The sequence below is a fragment of the Phoenix dactylifera genome, chromosome 5, assembly GCF_051530095.1.
Source record: "Phoenix dactylifera cultivar Ajwa chromosome 5, Ajwa_hap1_PhDact_Kaust_v1.1, whole genome shotgun sequence".
Taxonomy (NCBI): Eukaryota; Viridiplantae; Streptophyta; class Magnoliopsida; order Arecales; family Arecaceae; genus Phoenix; species Phoenix dactylifera.
Genome location: NC_143194.1, coordinates 22,627,427 through 22,651,058, shown reverse-complemented (window position 1 = coordinate 22,651,058; position 23,632 = coordinate 22,627,427). Strand labels below are relative to the sequence as shown.

At 39.4% G+C, this 23,632-nt stretch overlaps 2 protein-coding genes and 1 long non-coding RNA gene across 3 annotated transcripts; 2 read left to right on the top strand and 1 right to left on the bottom strand.

Annotated features, from left to right (window-relative positions):
- The first annotated feature begins 233 nt into the window (after positions 1–233).
- Positions 234–8,311, top strand: LOC103717979 (protein DETOXIFICATION 27-like). Its single transcript, XM_008806575.6, has 8 exons — positions 234–579; positions 1,588–2,129; positions 2,984–3,070; positions 3,720–3,776; positions 6,577–6,815; positions 7,065–7,183; positions 7,684–7,770; positions 7,878–8,311. The coding sequence occupies exons 1-8, from the start codon at positions 328–330 to the stop codon at positions 7,923–7,925; spliced, it is 1,431 nt and encodes a 476-aa protein (XP_008804797.1). The 5' UTR covers positions 234–327; the 3' UTR covers positions 7,926–8,311.
- A 6,750-nt stretch (positions 8,312–15,061) lies between these two features.
- LOC103717978 (E3 ubiquitin-protein ligase ATL31-like) lies at positions 15,062–17,097 on the bottom strand. The gene has a single exon (XM_008806574.6). It carries the CDS (start codon positions 16,498–16,500, stop codon positions 15,346–15,348), a length of 1,155 nt encoding a protein of 384 aa, XP_008804796.2. The 5' UTR covers positions 16,501–17,097; the 3' UTR covers positions 15,062–15,345.
- A 5,309-nt stretch (positions 17,098–22,406) lies between these two features.
- On the top strand, positions 22,407–23,318 carry LOC149753494 (uncharacterized). The gene is made up of 2 exons (XR_016395584.1): positions 22,407–22,707; positions 22,895–23,318. It is a non-coding gene; the product is annotated as an uncharacterized LOC149753494 (long non-coding RNA).
- The last annotated feature ends 314 nt before the right edge of the window (positions 23,319–23,632 follow it).

Below are 23,632 nucleotides of genomic sequence, written 5' to 3'. Positions count from 1 at the left end.
ACCATGCATAAAAGGGGTTTGATGCTTGCTTTTTCGTAACACAAAGCTCTAATATAAATGTGCGGGTGTTAGGTCAAGTCAACAAGCGTGCAATGCTGTCCATACGGCGCCAGCGTCTCGCACCCATCGGTCAGACTTGACCACGTCCGTTGGAGGTAGCGCACACCAAGACGGACACGGAAACTCCCTCCCTTGGTGTATCCATCCGTAGGCTTATATATCTCTCTCGGTAGCTCTCTCTCCCTCTCTCTCTCTCTCTCTCTGTGTTTGTGTCTGTCTTTGTGTGTGCTTTCTAATAAAGCGATAACAGGGGAAGGAAAAGGAGACATGGAGAAAGGAGAGCTGAGTGCTGCTCTCTTAGAAGAGAAGGAGTTGGATGGGGGGGTGGGATTGGCGAGGAGGACATGGGAGGAGTCGAAGAAGCTCTGGAGAATTGTTGCGCCGGCCATTTTTAGCAGGGTGGTGACCTATAGCATGAACGTCATCACCCAAGCCTTTGCCGGCCACCTCGGCGACCTCGAGCTAGCTGCCATGTCCATTGCCAACACCGTCGTCGTCGGCTTCAACTTTGGCCTCATGGTATCCCATCCATTCCTTTCCTCTTCCTTTAGGATCTCGCTGCCCCTGTTTTCCATCCATCTTCAAAACTCTCTCTTTTTTTTAGTTTTTTTGGGAAGAATATGGTGAAATTCATGGGACTCACTCACACTCCCAATTTTTTTTTCCTTTTTTTTAATATACCATTTATGCCCGTCCACAATATTTATTCTTACCATGTTTTGGAATTTATTTTCTTCCATTTTTAACTTTTAAAATCATGTTTCCTTTTTTTTTTTTAAAGAAAAAAACTTTTTGGCGTTCTATTCCTCCGAGGGGATCGCTGGTTCAATGAGTTCAAGACAAACTAGGAAGGGAGCCCACTACATTAAGTTCCTTTTGTACTGTTTTCATTTGACAGCTTAATATTTATGACTTCGTATGCTCGCTTGGTTATAAAAAAAATATCCTAGCCCATTTTGACTAGTTTCTTGAATGTGACAATGTGGGGGCTTCCATATACACTGAATGTCTAAGCCAAATCTCTCTTGGCAAGATACAGTGAACTTTTTTGTTTATTGCTTCTGGAGCCGAATCTTGGCAAAAATTGGGACTTCCAGTATAATTTCATTTGTTCGATGGAAGTGGTTTGCGGCAGAGCGTCTATCCAGATTATGATGTTTGAATTTTCTTAGCTATTTTTGGTGCATCAATTGATTTATCTATAGCATCTTTCAAGAAATTAACAAGCTCATATTTTTCCTCGATTCATCGGATTTTTGGGAGCATCTTGACATCTAGTATAATGCACTGAAGTCATAATGTTCATGTGGTATCTCATTAATTCAGTTTGATGTTTGATGGAAAAATCCAAATGCAACTCATCTTGTAGCAGTTCAGTTGGTTGATACTTTCAGTGAGGGACATGTTTGATACAAATTCACCAATGATTAAGAGCAACCGATCACAATTTTCTTGGTTGTGCTTCCAATCTCTTTATACTATCATCGAAGAGTAGATGTTTGAATTGATACGATCGAACACTTGCAGCTGGGCATGGCCAGTGCACTAGAGACATTGTGCGGACAAGCGTTCGGTGCTAAGAAGTACCACATGCTGGGTATCTACATGCAAAGATCATGGATTGTGCTCTTCCTCTGTGCCGTCCTCCTCCTGCCGATGTACTTCTTCGCGACGCCGATCCTAGTTCTGTTGGGACAACCGCCGGAGCTGGCGGCCCTCGCCGGGAAAGTGTCGATTTGGTTCATCCCCCTCCACTTCTCCTTTGTGTTCCTCTTCCCCCTCCAGAGGTTCCTGCAAAGCCAGCTCAAGAATGCGATCAATGCTTATATATCTGCTATTGCGATGGTTGTCCACATCTTCATCAGCTGGCTCTTCGTGTCAAAGCTTCAGTTTGGCCTCACCGGCACCGCTGCGACGCTCAACTTCTCTTGGTGGGTCGCCGTAGCCTGCCAATTCTTATACGTCAGCTGCGGAGGTTGCCCTCACTCTTGGCATGGATTCTCCATGGAAGCATTTGCTGGGCTCTGGGAATTCTTGAAGCTTTCTGCTGCTTCTGGTGTCATGCTATGGTCAGTCTTCTATGCTCACACTTTGCCTTTTCGGAACATTACTGTGCTGATTGGCAATAATGTTATGATCCATGGTTTAAGACTTCGATTCAATCTTTTTTTTTTTCCTCTCATATTGGATATCCAAAACGAAAAGCCATACTAATTATCAGCAATACATGTAGCTTTGGCATGCATGGGGCTTCCTTTTTGGCATTCTAAGTAGCCTGCCTTAGCTTTTTCTATGCTGTTTCCTTGTGAGAGCTCTGATTGGACTGCTGCGAATTATTTCAAAGAAATGATACAATAATTAGCAATCACTTCTCGTCATGTGCTTGATCGCTAATTGGCACCCGTCTCTCCAATGAGATTGAATAATCACAATAGTCTTAAAAAACTCGATCCACACCAAACTAGGTTTTGATCCTTACATGACCTCATGAGGTTACTTTAGACCAGGTTTGGTACATAATTGTCGAAGAATCTTGATTACCATGTGCTTGATAGATAAAGTTTTGATCCATATATCAACCTATCACCTTAGACCTCAAATTGCTTCTTGACGTAGCACCAGGAATTTGTGACGGATTGAGTGACTGAAAAGCTCCTTGGCTTAGCGTGTATCCTTTGGCTTCCGCTACCTGCATTCTCTTGCAACTTGGAGTCCATCTAGGTCCATCTGGAATATTATTATTACGAACTTTGTACCATGCATATAAGCTATTTGATGTGATAGAGGTGACATGTCGTAAAAAAAACAATTGGATCTTTTTTCCACTCACAACATGAATATGGTTCTGGCACCAAGTTTTGGTTCTATCCATGTTTTGACTCGTTCTTTTTTCTTTGTTTTTTTTATTCTTTGATGCCAACAGTTTGGAGAACTGGTACTACAGAATATTGATTCTTCTGACTGGAAACTTAAGGAATGCCGAGATAGCAGTAGATGCGCTCTCCATTTGGTAAGAAGCCTCATCCTCAGCTGTTTCTTTCGTTGCTGGCTTGTAGCTTTTGGAGTCAAGCGCATTATGTGAGACAGATGCCATGGCCGCTATTGAATCACCTTTTCTTTTGTGGCTCGAGACTTTGCGCCCACAAGCTTACCTTGTGGTCCCACATTTCATCGTCATATACGAAAAATTTCAGAAGTTGGTGACTTCATTTCTCCAATTATTTGTCCCACTTTCTCATTATCTATTTTTTTTGTCATAAAAGTATTTGTGTGACATAAATAGTGGCAGTTATTTGACAATTTTTGCTAGTTATCCAATTAAAACATATTTTATAAAGAAAAGTAAATTTATACATCAGTTGAGAAAGTGCTGTTCTAGTAAACTAAATATTAAATTTTTCAAATAGTTTGCAGGACTTGAAAAGCTTTAGTCATTTAGTACAACTTACAACAACCTGATGCCAATCAACGTATTTGACAAGAAAAGATCTAGATGGTTCAGTACAATTGTCGCTCTTTGTCCTTAAACTATGTAGCTGACTTTCTTTAATTTTCTCCTGAGTATTAATGTTTGTATATATGCGGCTAATGCGGTCGGTTCGAGATGATGGCGAATGTTTAATTAGATTTTGATCACTATTATTTTCTCCTCTGAACAGCATGAGCATAAATGGATGGGAGTTGATGATTCCTTTGGGTTTCTTTGCTGGTACTGGGTATGTAATTTTGACACACTCCCTCCCTTTCTTCTTTTATGTTTATCTATGGACTGCAATTTCGATTTCATATTATCTTGTGCTTAAGGAGCCCCTAAAATAACTTCTTTTTGACATAATAATATTTTAAATATTCTTACATATTTTCATTGAAAATTAAGCTTTATTTTGTTTAATTCATATTACCTTTTTTCCAGAGGCTTAAACTTAACTATTTAAACAAATGAACTTAGACAATTTGACTATGCATATGCATTGAAATTCCTACCTTCTCATCTATAAGGGAACCTTGCCCATCCAACTAAACTCCGAAATAATCTTTTAGATTATAGTAATTACTTTTTGACAATAATATTTATAAAAATATTATTAACCTTATATTAAGCAAAATGAATAATTATTCCATTTTTTTTAAATTTCTATTTTTTAAGGGAAAATTTAGCTCCATGGATGTGGCTCCGGGTATTCATTTGTTTTGTGAAATAGTGTGGACACAGATGATAATTCTAACTGCAATGCAGGAATAGCATAGATATGTAGTTCGTATATGGGTTGGTTCATGTAAGCCTAATTTTTTTTTGGCCCGGCGTTTGTCTTTGCTGGCCTGTGCGCTGGGCTCTGCTCTTTATAAAAGTAAATACAACTTTCGACCGAGAAGGCAATAAAAAGGGAAGCAGTGAGTAGGAAGCAGCAGTTTCCCCTTTCAACAGCTTTGAATCCATGGTCATGGTTTGGTAGCCTGCAAAGGTTCAATAATAAGGACAAGGTATCATCATGCAGCAGAGGACAGTACTCCTGTAGCTCTGTGGTGCTGGAAAGAGCCAGGTCCCTCTTGGCCAGGGAACCAGCGGCATTCACAGACGCAGGCCCCACAGAGTACGCACAAGTGATGAATACTCAATGACATGGGTCTGAGCTCTGATATTGCCATCAGCCTCACCAGTTTTGGAGCCATCCTCTAGCTCTGATATTTTGCGTTTGTCCATTCTTGTTTCTTCTCAGAAGATTGTAGGAAAAATAATGTTTGGACTAGCAGAATTTACCCAACTTTTGACCAACCCAGCCTTTGTTTCTGTTTGCCACAGGGTTTGGTGCATGACTTCTTTCCTTGTACTAGAGGAACATTATGTTGCTAGACTAGCTAAATCTGTAACACCTGTGCATGTGGCCTTAATAGCTAACATGTTGTCCTTTCCAATTATTTGAGAATATCGGTATTACATAGTTGCTCATAACATGCTTCATTTGGAGTTGTAGTATGGGAGGGATGTCTATGAGAAAATGGTCTTAATTCATTCCATGGATCTTTTAGCAAGACGTTTTTTTTTTTAATAATAATTTTGTTATATGATTGTGTTAGTCTGTATGCCCTCGCTAGCAAACTAATTCATCCATTAACTTCTAATATTGTAACATATTCCCTAGCAAACTACTTCTCATATGGAACATACTGACACATGTACCTTGGATTTAGGCCCAAACCTTCATTTACCATCTTCTAAGTTTTAGTAGTTTATTCATCTTTTAGGCATGTTTCGTTTCTTGATTTCTTGTATGGAAAATTGCTACTTATCAAGTCCAAGGAGCTATGCCTTTGTCTTGACCAAGGTTCGCTGTACCGGTCGGTACCGAGCGTACCGTACCCGTACCGATGGGTACCGGTATCGGTAAACCAATATCGGTACGGTCGGTACCGAGCGTACGGTACCGTACCGACACTCGGTACGCCTATACTAGTGCGGCACCGGTACGGGGTTCGGTACCGGTACGGCGAACCTTGGTCTTGACTGTTCAGTCCATGTGGCTCCCATCTCCAAAATGATAGTCTTTCACATTATGGAGAAAACAAATAAGGATTTTATTTTGAAGAAATGATTCGACAATAATTCTGAAATAATTGGATCATCTCACTCGCAATTCAATTATTGATGTATTTTGCAAATCATTCATGCATCACTCATAAGGGCAAATCAATTATAATAATAATAAGGGCTTTTTGCATATATACCCATGCAGAATATGTTATTGCATATTTACCTTTTGATACTCACTAACGTATACCCTTCAAGCCATCCTGTATTTGTATGGGTGCCCTTCATCATAGATTTTTGGCTCACAGCACTAAAAGAGTATATCTGTTTTGAGGTTCAATTTGACACTACTATTCTTTCATGTCAATATCCCTGAAAAAATTAACTTTTAATTTTCATTGAAAAAAAAACAATATTTTTATTTAATTTTGTCAAGAATATTTGTACATAGGGGCAATAAAGTTATTTTACCTTTAAATTGGTAATTTAATAATACCATCAGCCAAAAATCTAATGGTACGACGACTATGCAAAAGTTAGATGATTTAAGGTATATATATACAATAATAATGAAAAGAAACTTCTCATGCATTATTGAGTTATCCTTGTTTGCTTATGGCCTTGTTAATAATTCTATGAATCCTTCAGGCATGCATAAATAGTGTAACAGTGCTTGATTAACTGCTAGATTATTTGTCCAAATAAAGGTTGGTCATACCATTGTCAACAGAAGGTTGTGCATGTTATCTTAATTTTACACTTAATGTTATAGAATATAGCGCAGGACTTTTCATAGTGATTATGTAAATTGGGTTGTTAAGATTGCACTTGTGCCATTTCATAATCTGGAAGCATGTTTAGATTTTAATCTTATCTTGCAAGATATGTTCTAAAGATCAAAATCTCATAAATTTTTTGATTATATATCTTACTGCTATTTTCCTTTTTCAATCTCCATGCTAATTTAATGCTTGTTCTAATGAAATAAGAGTGCGGGTTGCAAATGAGCTTGGGGCAGGCAATGGCAAGGGGGCTAGGTTTGCGACCATCGTCTCGGCATCGACCTCCGTCGTGATAGGCCTTTTCTTTTGCACTTTGATCATGTCCCTCCACGACAAATTCGCTTTCATCTTCACCACAAGCACTGTGGTTCTTGACGCTGTAGACAATCTGTCCATTCTGTTGGCATTTACCATTCTCCTTAATAGCGTTCAACCAGTTCTTTCTGGTAGGCTCCTCTCTTCTAAATAGCTCGAAAATCTTTAGTGTAACTTGATTTATTTTTCATGTTTTCGAACTAGGTTGCTACACTTTACTGAAGAAAACTCACATAGCTTGATGAAAGTGGCAAGAGGCTCCTTGCAAACTTCATCTTCTGCGAACTCATAAACCTCTTTAGTAGCACCATGTTTGATCTTTTTTACTATGATTAGAAAAAGGGTGTGCATGTTTTCTAACCATGCTGCATGTCATGTAGGTGTGGCTGTTGGATCGGGGTGGCAAGCAATGGTGGCATATGTTAACATTGGGTCCTACTACCTAATAGGTGTTCCTCTTGGGGTTCTCATGGGATGGCTCTTCAACTTGGGGGTTCTGGTATGCTTGTTCTGCCTCATATATACTGTTAGCCATACATCTACTTCTATGTTTTTTGTGAATTGAGAATTGGAGTTAGTGGCTACACTGAATGGATTTTATACAGAAAATAGTAAGCCAAAACTCATTGTAAGGTGCATGAAGTAGTGATTGAACTTTCGGGATAATTTTTTTTTCCCTCAGAAAGTTAAAAAGGTAATTGTTTCATGGTGGGAGCTTATAATTAATGTCAAGTAATATTTTCTCAATCATTTACTATTTTGAGTTTATTTGAGGTCAGTAGTTGCCATCCTAGTCATTCACATCTACTATATTACATGAAACAATACACATACGTCAAATTGGATTTCGGCTTAGGGTTTTACATATGTAACTATATTATTCGTTTTAAGAAAGCTGATCTGATTCTAGACCATTTTACTTCTTACATTTCTTGTTTATGATCTCATGACACTTTAAAGTTTTATCTAAATGCGTACTAACTAAAAACCAAAATGTAGGGTATTTGGGGTGGAATGATTGGTGGAACTGCTGTCCAGACATTGATATTGGCCTTCCTGACCATCAGATGTGATTGGGATAAGGAGGTGAGACCTAACACTCTTATACCCTATACATTTCTCAGACTTCTCATTTGAGTTCTTTTTAAATTCCAAATGCATCTCATTATGACTCCTTTTGGGTTCGTCTTCAGGCGATGAAAGCTATCAATCGTGTTGAGAATTGGGATGGTCCCAGATGATCATGGAGGATTGGTTATTCAGAAGCAGAAATAATCAGAAAAAGTTGATCCATTCTGTCGATAATTTCTTTTACCAAAAGAATTGGACTAATAAATACCAGTTCTCTCTCCTCTCAGGTTAATATTAACATTGCTTTTTTTGTTTTTTTTGTTTTGTTTTTTTTTTTTTGGGTGGGGTGTGGGGTTTTGCTTTTACGTTATTTGATTAAGCAGAGGCGAGTTGGTTGCTGAGATTATGGTAGTACATGTTGCTTCCAGGAAGCTAAATGGCAAGGTAAATGCTTGATGAATTTATTACATTGTTACATCATTGAGAAATCTGATTGATCCATTAAAATTAGGATCGAATCTGTATACTTGGATTTAAATCCAGATCTTAACCGAAACGTTTATCTTTGCGTATAAGTACATGGATATTGCTAAGAAAATAGTCATTTCTATATCCATAAGAAGTTATTTAGATCAGCACTCCTGGATTTTTCCCTCTGTTGCTTTGGCCCTCCTTTTCATGTACACTCCAATCCATTTCAGAATTTTCGTTTTGAGGAACAAGTATTCAGCAAAAGCTTAATATAATTGCTATTAGTAATTATCTTCTAATTGTTTCATTTTTCACTAATTATCTTCTGCAGTATAACTCATTCAAATTGCAGCAAACAAACTAGAGAACTCAGAGAGCAATTTAAGCAAGCCAACCCTTGGAAGATACCTAGATTTCATGTGCCCCTAAAAGAGTTTCATTTTCTAGTACTGGGTAACGATAAGCATCGGCAAATACTAAGCAAACAAAATCATGGGAAGATCTCAATGGGGTTTTGACATGGTATGTTTGAGATATTGTCATGCTCCGGATCCAGCACTCGGGTCTAGAACACAATACAGTTGGATACTCTTTAGAGTAGAGGCCTAGAGAATATGCTAGGCCTAAAACTTTATCACAACCTCAACAAACGTGAACCAAAACGATTATATTTTATAACAGATAACTTCCAATTATAAAATTTAATCTTCCAACTAGTATAAGTGGTGCTCTATTTAATCATCTCCTACACTTGTGATTTCTAACCATAGTCATGTATTATACAACCTGTAACTCTGAAAAAGAGAAAGAGGAAGGGTGTTCTAATCTTTCAAGCCCGGTAAGAATTCTAAACTGCTACACCATAAGTAATAAAAAATTAATTAATTAATTAATTATACCAAATAAATAAATATCATATCAATAGTATAAAACTCATAACAACATGCACATAAGTTCTCATTATTATCTTTTCAAAGAGCACATATATACAAATATACACACACACACACACACACACACACATATATATATATATATATATATATATATATATATATATATATCATATATAACCAGTTGTTCAACAATAATTTCTTATGTCATGTCATCTGTTTCTCATTAACTTGATTTTAAGGTTTTTTATCGATTTTCTTTTTCGACTGTGGACTAATTAAGATCATGACTCGGTCCCAGATTAATATCGTATTATGTTATAGCCAGTAGAGGTTATCCAACCCACATGATAGCTCGTGGTGGCTATCTGGCCCACGTTATAGCCCGTGGGGGCATTCCATGCATAAACTCATGGAGGCTTTCCATATGTCAGCCCATGGGCGCTATGACGAGGTTAGTCCAAACTATATTTTATCATTCTGATTTATCTGTTACTCTTGTCAAATCAATTATTATATATATAATAAATTTATCTCAACTTCAAGGTATTTTTGTTCACATAATCATGTTCTCAATATCTGATATGTATAATAACCACATAAATATATTTGTACTTGAATTTGTATAAAAACATATCATCATTTGCCAAACTGATACAAATTTTACAATGCAAATCAACGATACAAACCAATAAACATATATGTATATATGGTGATTCAAGTACATGGATTCCTACCTCTATTGAAGAATGACTAACACAATGATCACTAACCCACTTCACGGTCTATGAGCTGAGGTGCAGAGTACCCTGAACAGAACCTTCTTGCGTAGATAACTCTCTCTCTACAGAATCAAACTTGTTATTAAAAAAAAGTCAAACCTGCTTACTAGCATCCACCGAGGGTCCAATGGTAGCTGATAACGGTCAGGTGCAGGACGGATAGGGTCGAATAGTAGTAGCGTCCGACAATTCGAGTCGGTCAACTCTAGCTAATTAAACTAGTCGAATCATGAAACAAGAATCATACCATAGTACATATAACAAAATGGGGATTCATGATGAGAGAGTCTAGAGGTGCTCGACAATGGTTGCGATAAAGCTAGGGCGATGGGTGGTCGTAGCGACACTAGTCCAAGACTGGGGTTGACCTGAGTCCGCAACGAAAACATCTGGAAACCTCCTGTAGGGTCCATAGAATCATGCGAATAGAGAAAAAAACAAAGAAAGAGTAATCAAGAGAGGGAGGAGAGAGAAAAAGAGAGAGAAGAAAGAGGAGAGAGAAAACTCTCTTTTTTTCCAAAATTGGGGAGAGTCCATTTCTCCCTTCCTTTTCTTAGATTAGAGGGTGGCAGACCAAAGTAGCCCAGTCTCCGGCAACGACGGCCTAGGGTGGCCCTTCGATTGTGGCACCACTGGCGACGGTGGTCGGCCGACGTAAAAAAGGGTGGAAAATCGAGAGATAACATGGGTTGATTTATGGTAACTCAGCCTAGATCATGATCGATCTCCTTGACCAACAGCCACATGATCTTAGAACTCTCGGGAGGTGGCGAAGGTCAGAAATCCTGACGGCCAGCGGCGGCGAGCACGAGAGGAAGAAGCCAAAACAGGGCACCCCTATTTTGGATCAAATTTCGGCATTAGTAGCCCAAATCGGGGTGAATCAAAGTTAAAATACCAAAAAAAAAGGAAGGAGAAGAAGACAAGAAACTCTTACCCCAGTCCGGTGAAGCTTTTGGTGAGGTTTTTAGTGAGGATTCAGGGAGGAGACTCAAAGAAGCAAACTTAGAATCGACGGCGATATCCGATGATTCTAGTGGTGGAAATTAGAGGAGGTGCAGGAGTGTTAAATAAGTGTGATCCTAGAGTTCGTGTCGAACTCGGATTGCCCCGGATAACTCCGATTTCCACAGGAATTAGCGAAGGAAGAAGACTATGATGGTAGTCTTCTTCTCCATCTGCATTGTGCCACAGGGAATGATCGAGCTTGGGCCTAGCTTTTTTGTGCTGGCCCACAAGCCCCCAGGACTTGAATGCTATGGGTTAGGCTGGGCACGGCCACTCAGGCCGACCCACGAGCCTAAAATGTAGGTTATTATTGTTATAGGTATAGTTTTGTTCAAGCCTGGACTTTGGCCTTCAATCGCAAGCTGCATTCCCATGTCAACCCCGGCTTACTCGGCCCAACCTACTGGATGACTTTCTGTCAAGTTATCCGAATACTAGATCTCTGCAGGCGGATATACTAGTTATAGCATAGTCTTCTATAATTATCCAAATTTAGAATTTTGGTTATGTCCCCAAGCCTCAAATCTAGAATCTTTAATTACTGAGCAAAGTGGCACCATTGGGCATGACCCAGTTCACATGGTAATAAAGGAAATTTATTAAGACATTCTAAAATACCCACATTCTGATGTTCACTATTATGCAGCTTTAATGAGTTGGGTCGGGTTGAGGGCAAAGTTAGGCCATTTCAACAGTCTCTCAACCCTAACACCCCCCAGTCTTATCTTGGAATTTCTCTAACCAAATTTAATCCAACACCATTATAAGCTAAATTCGGAGAGGACTAGATTAGGTTGGACTGGTCAGGTTGAGTTGGGTTACGTCATATTAATCAAGTTATATCAAGTCAAATTATAAGTAAAGAAAAGATTTAGAACAATTATAAATAAATTAATATTTGTTAAATTAACTTCTTAATCATTGATAAATTTTATTACACACTTATATATAATTTACTAAAATTAAATGCAATTATTTAAATATATAAGTAATTATACGAAATATAAATATGATTTATTTAATTATTTATATATTGGGCCAGGACAGGTTAAGTTGGTTCGTTTGGGTTGAATTAGGTTTAGGTTGGGCTAGGGTTGGATTCAGGTTGGTACTAAAGATTAGATTTTGATGTTTGAGTCTAAACCCAATCCACATTTAAATCTCAACCGAAGGATGCTCAGTGAGCTGGTCAAGATTTGGTCAACCCAACTTGCACCCTTGGCTAAGAGGAATATTTACTTTTTCTTTGGGTCCTTCAAAAACATTAAGCTTGTTTCTGGCATGATTAGCTGTATGTTCCCTGCACGAAGCATATTGTAACATATTTCAACTCAGTGAGGTGTAGCTTACTTCTATGGGCACTTGTATCCCCTCATGTGAGGTTTAGTAGTAGTCATCAACTTTTCGGCAACTTCGCCATCTTAAGGCGAAAAAAATATTAGAGACTAATAATCCCTTTTTCACCAGTAATTAGAGGAAAAGTGCTCTACTCGCTTTGGTGACAGTTTCTATTGCATCTGAAGTAACATATGGTTACATTTTTTTTTCAGCAAAACGGTGGGAAGATGTAACTTATAATTACATTATCATGCACAAAAGGTGGTCAAAAACCTTTATGCATTGTGCCGTGATATTTCCACACGCAAGAGGTTTGTGCTACCTGCGCTGGTTCTATGGGCCTTGAAACCTGGTTTTTTAACGGTAGCCTTATGAGAGAAGAATCATCTTCTTTAGAGTCGCTCGTGGGAGAAGAACTATGTTTTCTTCAACTCATCATCAGAGCCATTCACACCTTAATTTTGCATGCTCGGCCATGCTAGCTCTAGTAAATGAATTGGGTAGACCCCTATAGATAGAGCTGCCAACGCTACGAAGGGTTGGGGGTGTGTCTTTCAAACGAAAGAATTTATCTTCTTTCGTATAAATCCATAATTGAATTACCCATCGCACATATCAACTTCATCATTCATCCATATACATAAATCTCAAAGCGACTGGTAGATGATCCAATGGAGAATTCATGCAAAGGATTGTTCTTTGGCATGAAAGATACCCCCCCAACCTTGTTGCGAAGCTCACTATTTTACTCAATTTGGGATAGCTCAATTTGACAAATAAGTTGGGTTAGAGCTTGTCCAAACTTACTCAAGCTCAACTTGAGTAGTCCAAAAAATACCAATAAATTATTAATAAATGTATGCTATATGTATGCATATGTATATTGTTATTGCTTTGTCTAAAAAAATATTTTCTTATTTATCTATTAATAACTTACATAATTTATGGAAAACAAAATGCATTTCATTTAAAACTTGGAATTGAGGAGAAAGGAATAGATTGAAAGGGGAAATTAAAAATTTTGATGTTTGGGAGTTTTTTAGTGGAGGAAAAGGAAAAGAAAAGGAGGGAACAGGAGGAAAATTTTTTGGCTCCAATTCTCTCATTTCTTTCCTCCTATAAGTGGGAGGATTTGGAGAGAAAGGAATTGGAACTTAATAAATTTTTTATAATACATATTTTACCTTTAACTTAAAGAAGTACCAAATTAAAAGGACAAATATATCCTAGGGCATCTTTTGTTTTAACTTTTCATATGTCATCTCCATCCCATATATCCATTTGCTGCACCTCTACAGAGCTCCATCTCCACAGCTGCACTTTCAGCTGACCCGGCACTTATGATCCGGTCCGACCCGATCTATTTGCACCTCTACTCATAAGCATGCCCTTTTTATAATAATGGTATTTTAGTAAAAGTGTTAAAAATGTATGCTTTCTTTTCTTTTTTTTCTCCAACCTCTCAAATAAAAGGAAGGAAAGTATTTTCTCTTTCCTCCTAAAACTCCCAAATAAGAGGAGAGGAAAGTCTATTTGATTCCTTTCTTTTCTTTTCCCTCCTCATTAAATTTTTTTTTCTTTTTTTTTTCTCCCCAAAACTCTCAAACGGAGGGTTAAGGAGCACAGAACAGAGTTCCAGGCTACCGAGCAGAGTCACCAAATTTTGCAACCAGGGAACTGAAACTCGAGTCCATTTTTCCATGGCCTTGGGCCTGTTTGGTGGAGCATTAAGGTGATCCTCAGCAGTCCATGAAATGGCAGAGAGCTCTTATCAGTAGAACTCGTCTTCTTTCGAAATAAGGGTTGATCGCATTCTCGCCAGATAGAGGGGCGAGCTGCCATTGCAAGTCGCCCCCATGCCCTTCTCAAAATCGCTGGGGTTCGACGTCTCCTCCATTCTATCCACAGTGCAAGCAGTGACGAAGCTCTTCCCTTGATCTTTGTACAGCATCTGACGGTAGCCCACATACGCTTTGAAGATTAACAATGGAGAAGCACATCTCTTGTGTGTAATCGCCTTTTTGATTGGCAACCAATTAAATATACGGTTGTATATATATACTTATTCCAAGAAGCGTGACAATAAAGATCGATTTGAGATTAAATTGATTATAAAACAGGTCAAGTTTGAGCTATCACCAAACATGGAGCATATACGTCCCAAATTACATCGGTATGCAGTGATTCAAGAGCAGTCATACAGCATAAAGCATGTCGAGTAATGATGCTGAAAGGTTACTCACCCTTCAACCAAGTGGGAAATCAATGGATTGAGTCTAGTCAAGGCATGCATAAGATTTAAAATACAGCTAACCTTATCCTAATCTTCAGACTTATATAGTCTTGCAATTATAGCATATTATGTATTTTAACTTTCAAGAAATGCTATTTACATATATACCCGCCGAGTCTTTTTGTTTTTGCAAGAATACCCGTCTCATCCATTTTATATCGATACCTCTGAAAAATTTATAAAAATTATAGCTCTAGTTTTAGAATATTAGTATAAAAGCATAATTGTATTCTTTGATACGTAGAAAAATAATTTTAACAGCATTCGTTAAAAATTTTAGTAGAAGTGGTACCAGTGCAAAAACAAGATGAATATATATATATAAATAGTGATTGTTCAAGGATAAAAGTAGAATATATCATATATATATATATATATATATATATATATATATATATATATATATATATATATATATATATATATATATATATATTATGAAATACGTGTAATGGTCGGTTAAAGAAGTGCCAACCAACTAGATTCACTATTTAGATGTGGACATTATTAGATGCGGAACATAACTGAACATCTCTTCTCGATCCCAGTAATAATTTCCTTCGAGCCAAAGCTTTCTTTTGCATGATTCTATCTGCGTACACAATACCCAGCCAAGCTGCTTTTGAGTTTTGATTGCTTGCCGACCACCAATGTCGTGATAAGCTAAAATTTTAATATGTATACCTTCGATAGGATATACATATACCTTTGTAAAGATCACGCGGCCTCAGTTCTGCCACGTAATTCACAAAAGCAGCAAATTTTATCATTTAAAAAATTAATAATAAACAAAATCACCGGGCGATTAAACCCGGTCCGGTCCCGCCGTACCCGACGGTTCGGCCCCTTCCGCCGTGGATCCGGACTTCGAACCTCCGGCTCCGCCTCCGCCAACGCCGTCGAGCGAATCTCGGGCGGCGGGGAACACCCGCTTGCTCGACCCCTCCGCTGCCTCCCCCTCCCCCCTCCTCATCCCGGAGAACGTCCTCAAGAAGAATCCCCATCGGCCCGACCTCCCCGCCCGCCCGCTCCGCCACAACCGCCCCACGCCGCCGCGATTCCCCCTCCTCGATCCCGCATCGCCGGCGCGCGGGTACTCTGCGACGCTAGCTGCCCGCCGGAGCCTCCCGGCGGCCTCCAGCTCCCGCTGCACGTGCTCCGGTAGCCGGAGCGTGTACCGGTCGTGCTCCCCCTCCGCCGCCCGCCCCTCCGAGTTCCACCGCCGGAACCCTCCCGCTGGCGGCTTCGGCCTCGCGGTGGGACCCAGATCCGTCCCCTCCGCCTTCCGTTCCTCCCCCTCGACGTCGATCGCCACGTGATCCGGCGGAACCGGGGCGCCAGCGTCGCCGGCGGCGTCGGTCTCGGGCTCCGCCTCTGCCTCGACGGGCGCGGCGGGGTCGGCGAGGTTGGAGCGGCAGACGGGGCAGGTGACGTGGGAGGCTAGCCAGGCGTCGATGCAGTCGCGGTGGAACACGTGGCAGCATTTGGGAAGCAGTCGGAGGGTATCGTCGTCCGAGAACTCGGACAGGCACACCGCGCACTCCAGCGCGCCGACCTTCCCGCCCTTGACCTTCTTCACCGCCGCGTACTCCATGGTCGGGAACGTCTCCAGCACCGCGGGGTCGAGCCCCCGCTCGGCTCCCCTCCCGCCGCCAACGGCGCCGCCGGGCGCGGCGGCGGTGAGGGCGGAGATGGCGGAGTGGTCGCCGGCGCAGCGGCGGATGTAGACGGCGAAGAAGCCCATGAAGAAGAAAGCGCAGATGAAGACGACGATGAGGATCACTAAAGAAGGATTGAAGCTGGTCTTGTAGGTACCGTCGGAGGTGGACACCGACGGTTGGGCGTCGGCGCACAGGGGGGCGACCAGAAGCAATACCACTACGATTGGAAGCATCGGACGGAAGTCGAATGGTGGGCCACCAGTGGGCACATCGATCGAACGACTGTGATTGGTCTCCATTGGAGTTGTGCTTGTAGTTTAGCAGGCGATGGCGCGGGAAGAGGGGGATAGTTATATGGGCGGGCGGTGGCGTGGAGGTTGGCAAAGAAGAAGGTTGCAGTCAAGAGCTGGCTTGCCTCGCCCGTTTGACTTCAAAGGATGACACGTGGACGTCTGGCGAGCCCTACGTTTTTGTATTTACTTGGTCAGAAGCTGAGAATTCTAGTCCTTCTAGAAGGGAGCTGGGGGGGAGCAATGAGGGGGAATGGGATTTATTCTGGAGGGCGTCTTTTTCCGGTCATCGATGGAGAGGTTACCCGGCTGGCTCAGGCTCTTTGACAACAATCTCGTCTTGTTAAGGAAAAATTGAGAATCTTGAGTATTGCTGCAACTTCCAGTCTACTTCTTGGTCAATTTTTTATCATCGATCAAAGTCTGGAACTGTAAGAAAGGTAAGTGGTTGTCATGCCGTAGGATGTGGTGCGCAAGGGAGGGTTGACCGGAAGCTCTTTTTTTTCTTTTTTTCGTTTCCTTCTCTCTTTCTTCATGATTTACCTCATGGTGGCAATAGCAAATTCTTCGATGCTGAAAACAGTATTAAATATTTCTAGGTTGTTATGTCATCATTATTTGAAATAAATAAACTAATATGCACGTTGTCAAACCTGGGCGGCGTCATTGCTTCGGTGGGGTACGTGCTTTCTATCCTAAACAAACCCTCGTGATGACAGCAAGAAATGGAGTATTACAAAAAAAAAAAAAAAAAAAAAAAAAGACAAAAGGGATGGAGTAGATCGGCTCCTCTTCAATCCCATAACACCATGATGAGAATTATGATAAGGTAGGCTCATGGCTAATTAATTCCATGTCGGAAGTTGCATGACATTTTCCCGTGAAACGTCGAGGTAATGCACTAAACTCTTTATATAATGTATTTATAATGTAACTGTTTTAGAAGCCAACCTAGTTATCTACTTCCACAAGTGATCAAATTCCTTACTCTACCAACTTGGCATGTTCCATTTTAAGTAAATATTTTAGTTCAATTCTTAATTTCTTTGAGGGAAACACATGAGAGAAGCAAACCAATCATGATTGTATCTGTTACACTTTATTAATAAATTAAGGCAAAAACATTAGTTGCATAGGGATGACGTATACCCAGTGTATATAAAATGCAAACAGAATTGTGGATTCATTTCCTAGATTGATCTTTTATGTGATCTATGCAGTGACGATCGATAATCCTGTTAGGTTGGTGTCAATCTCCTTGATGTGCTACACTCAACCATCAAGAATTTTAAATGGAAAGTGCCGGCTTAGTAAATTTCTTGGCAGTTGGACTAAGTCACCTATAATTGAATTTCCCATTTAGTAGGATTTGAACGTTAGAGGTATTTAGAGGAGGGAAACCATGCTGTATAGCTCATTGCCTCAAATCCTTCTTTTAAGAGAGTTAGCGTGTTCTAAATTTGACTATCCTTTATTGACTGGTATGATAGATTGAGCTTTCACTAAATTGTTTGCAAGACTTATACTTTTTTATTATTTAGAATCTAAGTGTTCCCGAGGAATGTTTAGTGAGCAAGACCTACCACATAGAAAAATAGTTTGTACATTAAAATTATTGAAGGCCATAACTTAGGGGTTCTTCTTCTTCTTTTTTTCCCCTCTTCTAATTTAGTTTCGGGATAAGATTTATGACATGGTAACTAGCATTTACATTTAGTTGGGTTGAAATGACCCAAATTCGAGATTATTTAGGTTTTTGGAATGTTGATTGGGGCATAACTCTTTATACATAGAAAATTTAGTGAAATAACAAAATCCAGTGTTAATGTAGAAGTTGAGATTTAAATACTTATTTTTTGTAATTTTATTTTTTCTAGGTTTAAAAAAATTTGACATCTTGGAATAGAAAAAAGTTCAATTTACAAATGAAAGATGACTTTACTGGCATAAATAGAGACTATATATCATCATTATACATTACATTTTGAAAATAAAAAAAGGATAAAAACTCTATTTTCAACTTTTTTATGAAATACATTTCTTTTTGAGATTTGAGCTGTGCGAATTGAAAGAAACAATTTTTTCTCCCATCAAATGGATGAGCATCCATACATGATTATTATGTAGCAAAATTGCATATTGAAATAAATTCCACATTTAATTAACTCCGTCGGAATAAAGTATTGAAAGTCGGATAATGTTTCGTTCTTATTGTTTTTTATATTATATTAGAATAAAAGTTGAGCGCGCCTTACAATTTTGAAATTTCTCCCCCTCCCCTGCCACAGTTTTTTGTAAATTTACAAATTATTTCTGCAGAAAAAATTATCTACTTAAATTTCCCATGTAATAACCAGTCTTTTGTAGTATCTTGACATTATCTTTGTTTTTTTTTTTTGAAAAAAAAAAGTGAACATGCCCCATCAAAATTTATTGAAATTAATAAATTACAATAAGGCAGGCCTAAATCCTAGTCATCAATATAAGCTCATGGTGACTTCCTAAAACAATTAGCTAATATAGGGCTGAAGTCAGATCAGCTACGAATCGGATACTGGTATATCTATATTCATGTTTGTTTTGTTTGATGAATATAGATATAGATACAGATATTAGTTGGATACAAAAATTTATATTTATATTTATTTTAAATGGATACGAATACAAATCAGCTATCGAAAGTCTGGATATAAATATGGATACAAATCGGATAATTAAACTTTATGACTACAGCATCAAAAATATTACTAAGTCAATGATCAATCAAATTAATAGCATTCTTGTCACGCCCCGAATTCGGATCATGACACGACCGTACTATTGCAAAGTTAAGCATACAATAACACACAACCACTTTAAAACTTCAAATCAATTATGAACAATTATATTTTGAATGTCATCAAATGTTTCATCAGTAAGGATTGATTACAAAGTATCTAAAATAGCAACATTTAATATTTCATTTTATCCCTATAACCCTGAAGCATGTCGCATTTTTTGCTTTTAGCATCTCCTATTCCTCTATAAGAATATAAATTAACTGGGTGTGAGCTATAAAGCTCAGTAAGTAATCATGCATCATCTTATCAGATCAAGCACAATATTTTTCATATTAATACATTATTTTAAGAAACTAACGGTTGTAACAAAGAAAGCATTTTCTATAATCAAATCAGAAGTAAACCTGTTGTCTTTATTCCATGCTTTAAAGTCCGTACTCATCATTATTCTTACTTTGAAAGCCGTACTTATCATTATTCATGCTTTGAAATCTGTACTGTTATTATTCATGCTTTGAAATCTGTGCTTGTAATAAAGTAAACATTTCATATAATCCAACCAGTCATAAAACTATGCAAGTGCATTTATGCAATTTCATAAATATGATTATGCATCATAAAACTTTTGCTATTATTCCATACTTTGAAATTCATACTCTCATATGGTAGTGTAGCTATGGCCGCTCACTACAAGAAAATACGGTTTTGCCGACTCTTCCCCGCCGACGCTAACAAAAAGCGTCGGCAAATTTCGAGCGGGGCCGAAATTGGACGACGCGTTTTGGTAGCGTCGGTGAAATTTAGATACGACGACGCTTTAAAGCGTCGTCGGAGGCCAAAACGATACGACGACGCTTTAAAGCGTCGTCGGAGGCCAAAACGATACGACGACGCTTTAAAGCGTCGTCGGAGGCCAATAGGGGCCCACCGCCCCCGATCCCTCCTTTTTCCTCCCCGATCCCCTGCCTTCTCTGTCTCTCTCTCTCTCTCTCGCACGCGGAGCAAACCCTAACCCTTTCACCCAGCCGCCATCCCCCCCTCCTTCCTCCCCAATCCAACTTGTTCTGCTTTGGATCCCCCTCCCCCTCCGAGCTTCGAGGACGACGATGGCCGTCGAGAAAGGTGTTCTACCCCTCCGAGCTGGGGATACAGCGGTGACGGCGGGCGGGCTGTGGTCCGACGAGATGAGCGGCCATGGATGTAGGCAAATGGAGGCTGGGTTTGTGAGTTTCAAGACCCTCGTCCATCTCGTAAGTTTCATCTCCTCCTCACCTCTCCATCCACCCTTGCAGCCCCATCTCCCTCCAAGAACTTCTCCTCCTCTCACCCTCCCCTCATCGGAGGCCCATCTCCCTTCCGCTCCCTCCCCCGCGTCGCTTTCCGCCGGGAGTGCCTGAGGACGCGGGACAACGCTGCCGTCGCCCTCGATTGGGTCTCCGGCAAGGAACTGCAGCTTCCCTTTGATCTCCGGTTCTCATTCTTCTGGTTAGCTTCATTCCATTTCTTGAATTCATCTAGTTGTAAGAATTACAGACTTTTGGTTCTTTGGTCATGGTGTCATACTAACATGAAATTTGCTTTGCATCTAATCTGTTTTGTGGTCTATAGATTTCTAGTTAGATTCTCAGGGTCACCTTCGGTTTCGCTTCTTATGTTTCTGGTAACTTATAAATGTTGATACTAGTGCTCTTAAATGGAGGAATTAAAGTTGTTTGCATTGCCTAAATGGATCTGGTGCTAAGAATTAGGACTTCTGACTTCCCTGGTTTTAGTTTGGATTCTACTCTGCACTACAGCATTTGGCTTGGTTATCAGGTGATAAATCACTCGTGGCTAGTTGGATATATATTTAATAAGCAAATAATGTATTAGAAAGAAGTGTTTCAAGATTGTGTGTTACTTTTTATGGCATAGCACTGTCTGTTCTTCTCGATTGCAGTATATTATAGTTTGGGTATGTCTAGTTTTGAAAGAATACTGACGAGATATGTTCATAGTGCCTGAAATGCCATCTGAAGCATGTCAGATAGTTACCTCTGGATAATTTGTTGGGCATAGACTTGTTGATGTGCCAATATAGCTTTGACAAACTTCATCTGAATATAATTAAACTTATTGAAGGTTTTATGGCTATTCAAGTTGGTGTTTGGGATCAGGAATGGTGAGTGGGTAACTATTTTCTTTTATGTTTTAACACATCTAAGACCTTAGTTATGTTTGCATTCATGAGAATCTTATGCATAAAATACACTCTGGCTCTGATAAGCTTATTTGAGGACCATTAGCATGATATCTTAGAAAGAACTTTTAACAATAGTGCTTCAAGGCTTGTGTGAGGGCTACAAGAGGTGATGCCATGAGCAGCTTATATGAGGTGTATCACATACTATATTGGACATTTATGGAAGATATAGATGTTAGGCTTTGATTATTTCCACGATCAATTGTAAAATAGGCATGCTTCCTCTATTCCTCTGTGTGAAGTTAATGAACTCATGTATGGAACTTCACTATCTGCTTAACTGATATTTTTCACTTAAGTAGTGCAAGCTTATTATTTATGGTGACATGACCTATGTGAGCAAAGTACATACATATGTATGTATCATTTTGGTTTATGACCTTTAATGTTTGTGCAAGCCGCAAGCGTGGAATATTTATGCAAGTTTGGTACAATACCAAAGTTGGCGCACTTCCAGTACTTATACCAAAGTTTCCTCTACAACAAACTGATGCAGGTGGCAGAGATTATCAAGGAAGATTTATGGCCCAACCCTTTGAAATATTTTAATAATGCAAGTGTTCTCCCTTCCATCCATTACTCTTTCTTTTGTCAAATATTGATATTTCTTCTCACCGAACATCATTTCTGAGTTCACCTAAGACTCTTCTGCACTTTTCAATAATCTGATGATGCAGGAGGCTGATGAGGAGGATTTTGATGGGGATGAAGATGATGAAGAGGTAAATGTCTCACTTGTTTGAGTTTTAAACGAAGCTAGCCAGTTTCTGATGCTGCTGCTGCTGTTGACTTAGTCAAAGGGGTCCCTATTATGAATATTGGCCTCCCATTGCTTGTCTATTTTGCTCCCAATCCAATTGCTGAGCTTGATGCCGACTTTGAGGGTTCGGCAATGAGGCAAAAGAGTTCATTGCTGCTTCATCGACGGTCGTTCCAGTCCCTGAGCCGCAGTTTAAGAATTGATGGAGATATCATGGTCCCACAGTCAAGGCTGGATCGTCGATTCAGTGTCTGCGAACGTGTCAGCTTTGGGAGCAGACCAAGTGATTTTGATCCCAATTTTAGATGGTGTGGGTCATCTGATGATGAGAATTTTGGCATAGAGTCACCTAGTACAGTCATTTTTTCACCAATGTCATATGGCTATGGTGATTCATCAGTGGAAGAGAGGGAGAGACCATCAGGAAAATCTAGGTAGCCCTTTGCAAGACTTGTTAAATTTTCATAAATTTTTTGACAATTTTGGTCTAATGTTTTTCTAACTCTATGTAAAGCTTTTCCTTCCTTTTTCAATCATGATTTAACTTTACACTTTGTTCTCTATGCTCAAGCCTCTGCCGTTGCTGAAATAGTCTTAAATTTGAACTTGGGACAATGCCAGGTACTGTTCGGTGGCAAGTAAGCAGATGGTTGGGATATTTCTCACAGTATGGGTGAGGAGTGAAATTAGAGACGATGTAAAGAACTTGAAGGTATCTTGTGTTGGCAGAGGTTTAATGGGTTATCTCGGTAACAAGGTAAATGAACTTGTTTAGTTTTACATCAATTTAATCTGATCTCTTTTCCTCTGTCTTTATGATTTGAACTGATGACGTATAGTTCCCAGGTATTTTGTTGAGGCAACACCAAGCTGATGAGGAGGAGGAGGAGGAGGATGATGATGATCACCTTGGTCATGTTTAGAGTAATGGGCCTGATTGTTGGATACTGTGGCAATGAATATTATTTGGCTTGCCACATATTATCTGCAATCACTATGCACATTGGTTATGACATCATATTTTATCTGAACATTTTTATGGAAAGTAGACACTTGTGTTGTTCTTCACTTTTCGATTAGATGGATATGGAATGAGTGATTACTTTTGTCATACTTCAGTTGGACCTTGCAAAGAGAGAGCATTAACATTTGAAAACACCTCATATGGGTGTTGCTGATTAATATAGGTAGATTCAAAGCAAATCAGCCATACAATACATATAGTTGTTGGCGATAAATTTTTGAACCATCTTGGTAACTTAGATGTGTCATGAATGCTTGACTTTTCGGTTGGTGTTTGAGAATTATGTGGTATGTCTCATTAATACTTTAAATCATAATGCCCTGTCACACAATTTG

Excerpts from the sequence above, each read along its gene's own strand:
- LOC103717979 (XM_008806575.6), top strand. The coding sequence starts at position 328 with ATGGAGAAAGGAGAGCTGAGTGCTGCTCTCTTAGAAGAGAAGGAGTTG. Across the intron at positions 6,816-7,064 it reads CGTTCAACCAGTTCTTTCTG|GTGTGGCTGTTGGATCGGGG; the intron begins GTAGGCTCCTCT and ends CATGTCATGTAG. Across the intron at positions 7,771-7,877 it reads GATGTGATTGGGATAAGGAG|GCGATGAAAGCTATCAATCG; the intron begins GTGAGACCTAAC and ends GTTCGTCTTCAG.
- LOC103717978 (XM_008806574.6), bottom strand. The coding sequence starts at position 16,500 with ATGGAGACCAATCACAGTCGTTCGATCGATGTGCCCACTGGTGGCCCA.